This window comes from Chrysochloris asiatica, unplaced genomic scaffold (genome assembly GCF_000296735.1).
Source record: "Chrysochloris asiatica unplaced genomic scaffold, ChrAsi1.0 scaffold00097, whole genome shotgun sequence".
Taxonomy (NCBI): Eukaryota; Metazoa; Chordata; class Mammalia; order Afrosoricida; family Chrysochloridae; genus Chrysochloris; species Chrysochloris asiatica.
This window is the reverse complement of record NW_006408615.1, coordinates 10,890,116-10,897,075: the sequence shown is the minus strand read 5'-3', so window position 1 is coordinate 10,897,075 and position 6,960 is coordinate 10,890,116. Positions and strand designations below refer to the sequence as shown.

Genomic DNA, 6,960 nt, shown 5'->3' with positions numbered 1-6,960 from the left:
TATTCAACCATTCCCAAAGGTAACATATGATCAAGAGTCAATGATACTGAAGGAAGAAGTCCAAGGTACATTGAAGGCAAAGAACAAGGCTCCAGGAATTGATGGAATACACATTTAAATCTTTCAACAAACTGATGCATCACTGGAGACACTCATTCATTTCTTCCAAGAAATTTGGAAGCTAGCTAATCTTTGTGCCCATTCCAAAGAGAGGTGACCCAACAGAATGGGGAAATCATCAGACAATATCATTAATATCACATGCAAGCAAAATGTGACTAAAAATAATTTTTAAATGGTTGCAAAAGTACATTGACAGGGAACTGCCAGAGGTTCAGACAAGGATGTGAAATGAGGGATGTCATTGCTAACGTCACATGGATCTTGGCTAAAAGCAGAGAGTACCTGTGCTTTATTGACTATGCAAAGACTTTTGATTGTATGGATCATGACAACCTATGGACAGTATTGCAGAGAATGAGTGTTCTGGAACACTTAATTGTACTTATGAGGAAAGAGTATATAGAACCAAAAGGCAGTAGTTTGAGCAGAACAAGGGGACACTGAATGGTTTAAAATTATGAAAGGTGTGTGCCAGGGTTGTTTGTATTCTTTCACCGTACTTATTCAACCTGTATGCTGAGCAAATAATTTGAGAAACTGGAGTCTATGAAGAAGAATGTGGCATGGGGATTGAAGGAAGACTTATTAACAACCTGGGACATGCAGATGATACAACCTTGCTTGCTGAAAGTGAAGAGGCCTTACACTACTTACTGATGAAGACAAAAGATCACAGCCTTCGGTTTGGGTTGCACCTCAATGTAAAGAAAACAATCCTCACTACTAGAGCAGTAAATAACATACATATAAATGGAGAAACAATAGAAGTTGTCAAAGACTTCGTTTTGCTCAAATCAACCTTCAACATTCATGAAAACAGCAGTCAGTAAAATCAAATGATGTATTGCATTAGGTAAATCTGCTGTACAAGACCTCTTTAAAGTGTTCAGGAGCAAAGATGTCAGTTTGAGGACTAAAGCACACCTGATCCAAGCCATAGTTCATTTTTAATAACTTCATATTCATATGAAAATTGGACAGTGAATAAAGAAGACCATAGAAGAACTGATGCATTTGAGTTATGATATTGGAGGAGAATATTAAAAGTACCATGGACTACCAAAAGAACCAACAAATCTGTATTGGAGAAAGTACAGCCAGAGTGCTCCTTAGAAGCCAGGATGACCAGGCCATGTCTCTCAATACTTCGGATACATTATCAAGAAAAGGGACCAGTCCCTGGAGAAGGACATCATGCTTGGTAAAGTGAGAAAGAGGAGGATCCCCAATGAGATGGATTGGCAGAGTGGCAGCAGCAGTGGGCTGTAGCAACAATTGTGAGGTTGGCACAGAACTAGGCAGTGTTTTGTTCTTTTGTGCATTAGGCCCCTATGAGTCGGCACCAACTTGACAGCATCTAACAACAACAATAACCATGGCACGTCTCATTGTTGTGAGGATGGCACAGCTCCAGGTGGTGTTTTTCTGTTGTGCACAGAGTTGCTATGATTTAGAACTGATTCCACGGCACCTAACAGCAACAAATGTCATTTCTAATAACTTCACTGATGGTCTTTGTCTCAAAGGAGGTTAGCAATTGTATGCAATAGCATAGGAGGCAGACACATCAAAAGAATAGTTCCCTGGTGGTGTCTTAACTCATGACTGTGATTCTAGGGAGACCCCATGAGGGGCAGATCCACCATGAAAACAAAAGCACAGGTCAGGGGGCCGCAGCACTCTTTCCTGAATTATTAAAGTTGGATTTGAGGATGCCGACAGAGGGATCCTGGACAGATCTGGACCTCAGTTTTCTCCTTGAACTTTTTTCTTCAAAAAGAAATATGTCGTCTGACTCTGGAGGGTTGCTTGGCCTACATGTTCCTTGCTCTTCCACCAAGTGCTACTCAGCTGTCTGAGCCCTCTCTGTGCTCAGGGGTCCACACAGTTGCTGGGGCAGAGACAAATTAGGCCTAACCTTCACCTTCCAGTTCACGTGTCCCTGTGAACTGAGAGCAGATGACCTCCTCACCACCTGTGAACATCCTCTTCCCAGAGCAGAGAGATTGAGGGAGGGACACAGAGGGTGTGGGGCACTGGTGGAACAGGCCAGGGCGGAAGGAATGGGGCGGGTGCTTTGCTCAGCCGACACATTGTTCATCAGGTTCTGATGTCTGTCTCCCCAGTCCTGTGAGCCCAGGCTCCACACCCCCTGCCTGCGTCGTTGTAAACACTTCTCTTAGCCTCTTGGAGCATGATCTCCCTGCCTGACAGGGTTGTGGTGCGAAAGAAATCCCACTCACTTCGTCCATTGTTGCAGACACGGTCTGCAACAGTCCATTGTCATGTTGGGAAAGCCAGAGCAGGGTCACCTGTTCAGAACTACTCCCTGGCCAGGAGTGTGAGCTCATCCAGTGGGGTGTTGTCACCTGTGTCGCTGGGGGGACTGGTGCCCAAATGCTCCCCTCTGACCCCTGCGTTTCCTGAGAGACTCTCTGGGCTGAGCTGGGCTTACAGAGTGTAATAGAGCCATGGCTCCCAGCAGCCAGGAGCTGGTGTGGGCAGCAGCCCTGAGCTGGTGTGGGCAGCAGCCGGGAGCTGGTGTGGGCAGCAGCCGGGAGCTGGCGTGGGCAGCAGGGGAGTTTTGCTCAGCCACAGTAAAGAGGTGGGGGAGCACAGGCTCTTATTTGTGGATTTGAAAGGTCACTGTGAAGACCTTTAGGAGGTGGGTTCTTGTGGGTGGAGTGGGGAATGAGGTCCTGTTGTCTGGGGACTGGCAACAAGACCAGGTGGTGGGGAGGGATGGAAGCTACATTGTGACCTTTTTCCATAGTGCCTCCTGTCAGGGCTGGGCCCCGTATAGAAAGTGGGGATGCCCTTGCCTCCTCCACCTGACTAGCATCTTGAGGGCAAGGCCAGGCTCCAATCCTAGCAAGCATTGGGTGAATGGATGGGGTTCCCGTAAAGGGATCAGAAAAGACCTCAAGGGAAGAGTTGGACTATGGAGGTTGAAAATGGGCAAAAAGGATAGCAAATCCCTGTGACAGGAACCCGGGCTCAGAGAAACCACGTTACCTGTGCTTCTGGAAGCCCAGTTGGGGAGTGCGGAACCAAGTGACAGGCTCGGTTCACTCCGGGGATGTGGAGGATGACCACAGAGACAACCCAGAGGCTGGGGCAGCTGCATTGGAAGTGGCATCATCCGAGGCTTGTTGATCCCAGAAAACACTTGCAGTTTTTCTTTTCTTTTCTTTTTTAACAAGAGAGCACTGTCAAGTGACAGGTGTGCCCACCCTGTTGGGTTGCTTTCTAAGCAGGCACACTGTATGTGGTATCTCCCGACTCTCCACAACAGCCCCTTGTGGCAGGAGCTACCATGACCCCCATTTTGCCCATAAGGAAACTGCAGCCCAGAGGGATTAAGGGACTCATCCGAAATCACACAGTAACCAGATCTGAATCCAGAGCCCTGAGCTAAGGCCCTGGGCAGAGCGAGCAGCACATATGTGCCTGTGTAACTGACTCCTAGGAGCCCTGTGATGCTGCTAATCTAAAGGTCGGTATTTCAAACCCCCCAGCCGTTCCATGGGAGAAAGATGTGGCAGTCAACTTTCACAAAGATTGTTGTTATTGTTAGGTGCCATCGAATCACTTCAGACTCATAGTGATCCCGCATAACAAAACGAAACACTTGCCCGGTCCTGCTCCGGGCTCACAATAGTGTTTGAGCCATTGTCACTGCTACTTTGTCAATCCATCTCGTTGAGGGGCTTCCTCTTTTTTGCTGACCCTTCACTTTACCAAGCATGATGTCCTTCTCCAGGGGCTGGTTTCTCTTGACAACATGTCCAAAGTATGAAAAAAGAGTGTTATCATCCTGGCTTCTAAGGAACATTCTGGCTGTACTTCTTCCAGCATGGATTTGTTTGCTTGTCTGTCAGTCCATGGTACTTTTAATATTCTTCGCCAACACCATAATTCAAATGCATCAGAGATACACTATGAGAACACTGACCCTGGGGTTGGGGCAGGTTGGGGGGGCTCAGCCTTCCCTGGGCCTAGCTCACAGTCCGCATTCAGTAGTCATTTGGTGGAGGAGAGGACCAGGTTTAGAAGAGCACTGAATAGTGGCCCGGACAGGAAATGCTGTCAGGAGTTAGGACAGCTTCTGGTCACCTCTTGACTGGGCCGTGAGCTCTGGCCCTGGGCAAGGCCCACCCTCTCTGGGCCTCTGCTATAAAGCCTTCTCACCCACACATGGTAGGGTGAGAGCAAGGCTTGTGTGCTGAGCTCCCAGCCCTGGGGGCTTGCCTGAGCCTCCCTTCACCTGAAGACTCCACCTTAGTGTTTATCCCCTTTGTCTCTTGAATACTTTGTCAACGTCTTTCCTTTACTGTGCACTTTTGGGTCAGCCACTCTGCCTCAGTCTTCTTCATCTGTAATATGGGCTGTAACATCACCTGGCATGTGGCGCACCTCACCCTGGCCTGGTCCACAGGAAGCCAGCCCCCACCCTCCCTGTGATGCGGGCTTGAGTGGGAGTGAGCTCAGGGTGGGGGCGGATGGTGGCCGGGTCCCTGCTGACAGATTCACTGTGCTTTCTCCCCTAGAGACTGATGGAGAGGCAGAAACGGAAGGCGGACATCCAGAAGGGGCTGCAGTTCATCCAGTAAGTGAGCCAGCCGGCTGCAGGGCCACACGCTCCCTCCTGTGCACACTCACCCTCTCTCTCGCTCTCACAATGCTGGCCTTTGTTCTCAAGCTCCTGTGTTGTTGGGGAGTCCAGGTGGCACAAGCTAAGAGGGTGGTTGACATGGTAGGCTGTGAGCCATGAATCCCACATTCCCACCACATGACCCTGCTTGCCCTTCAGTCCTGTCCAGCACATCATTTTACCCGTGCTCGGCCACACTCGGCTTCCTGCACATGTCATATACTGAATCAGTGTCAGTTACCCATTGCTGTCATGTCGATTCCAACTCACAGCAGCCCATGTGTGTCAGTAGAACTGTGCTCCCCAGGGTTTTCAATGGCTGATTCTTTGGAAGGAGATCACCAGAACTTTCTTGCTAAGGCACCTCGAGGTAGACTCAGACTGCCAACATTTCGGTTAGCAGCACGTTGTCGATTTGCACCGCTCAGGTATTCGATAATAAATCAATAAAACCCATTGCCATTGAATTGGTGCCAACTTATGGTGACTCTATAAGACGTAGTAAGGAGCTCTGGTAGCATAGTGGTTACAAATTGAGCTGCGAACCTCAAGGTCAGCAGTTTGAAACTACCAGTTGCTCCACAGGAGAAAGCTGAGGCTTTCTGCTCCCGTAAAGATTTACAGCCTCGGAAACCCTGTTCAGGGTCGCTATGGGTCGAAACCGACTCGACGGCACTTAACAACAACAACAACATGTGCATCAAAGAATTTCACCGAAAGAGTCAAAAAGTGAACCCACCAACTGGGAAAAAGCTTTTGCCAATGACATATCAGACACAGGACTATTCTCGAAAGTTTATAGAACACTTCAACACCTCAACAAGAAGACAAATAATCCAGTTAAAAAATGGGCAGAGGATACTAGCAGACATCCAGTGTACAAAAAAGAAAATAAAAACAAACAAATGTAGCCTGGGAGTGCTGGGGGCGCCGGGGAGGGAGGCACCTAATAGAAAGAAGCAAGAATTTTGGAGTCAGCCAGATCTGAGTTTGAATGATGTCATGAAATAACTGTGTGCCCTTAAGCAAGTTTCTTAACCTCTCTGAGCCTCTGTTCTTTCATCTGCAAAGTGGAGGCTAGGCTGTTGTAAAGATTTAAAATGATGGAATAAACATAAAACTGCTCTAAAAAGTAAAGTCTATTAAAATTATTATTTTTAAGATGATGAATATGAAGGCCCTGGCAAGGTTCCTGAAAGATTGTAAGTGCCCAATAAACAGGGACTATCAGCGAAGATCTGACAGCTTATTGGTTAAGAGCCCTCTGTGGGAGAAAGATGTGGCAGCCTGCTTCTGTAAAGATGTTGTTAAGTGCCATCTGGGCAGTGCTGACTCATAGTGACCTTTTCTAGGGTTTATGAAATGCTGCAGGGCAGTCCTACTATGTCTTACGTTGTTGACGTTGTTAAGTGCCGTCGAGTCGGTTTCGACCCATAGCGACCCTGAACAGGGTTTCCGAGGCTGTAAATCTTTACGGGAGCAGATCGCCTCATCTTTCTCCCGCGGAGCAGCTGGTAGTTTCGAACTGCTGAAGTTCCGGTTCGCAGCCCGATTCGTAACCACTACGCTACCAGAGCTCCTTTGATGCACATATAGTGTCTTAACTTTTAGGAGGTCCCAGGAGGCATCTATTTTGCCTTCTGTTTGTGTGTTTTCAGTTATTTTGATAATGTGTTTACGTCATGTATCAGAGATAGTAATTGTCTCCTGATTTTTTCATTAATGATCATTATAGGTTTTACATTAGGTATTTAATACACTATGAGTTTATTTTTATATGTGGTGTAAGACATGGGTCTTGTTTTGTTCTTCTGCAAATGGATTTCCAGTTTTGTCAGCACCATTTGTTGAAGAGACTGTCTCTTCCCCATTTAATGTATTTTAGTCCTTTATTGAAGATCAGCTGATCACAGGTGAATGGATTTACTTCTGAGTTCTCAATTCTATTCCATTGGTCTCTGCGTCTTTTGTTGTACCAGTACCAGGAGGTTTTGACTACTGTGGTTGTGAGATTGGGAAGTGAGAAGCCTCCTGCTTTGTTGTTCTTCTTTAGTAATGCTTTGTCTATTCAGGGTATCTTTCCTTTCCATATAAAGTTAGTGATTAGTTTTCCATCTGGATTGAGATTGCATTATGTCTATAGATTGCTTTGAGTTTGTTGTTGTTATTAGGTGCCATCAAGT

General features: G+C 47.0%; 1 protein-coding gene across 1 annotated transcript in view; it reads left to right on the top strand.

Annotated features, from left to right (window-relative positions):
• The window catches only part of ZC3H7B (zinc finger CCCH-type containing 7B), a 65,790-nt gene that overhangs the window by 26,644 nt on the left and 32,186 nt on the right, over positions 1-6,960 (top strand). The window contains exon 2 of the mRNA XM_006866875.1: positions 4,674-4,732. Coding sequence (XP_006866937.1) covers positions 4,680-4,732 — 53 coding nt within the window. The 5' untranslated portion in view covers positions 4,674-4,679. The remainder of the gene's footprint in view (positions 1-4,673; positions 4,733-6,960) is intronic.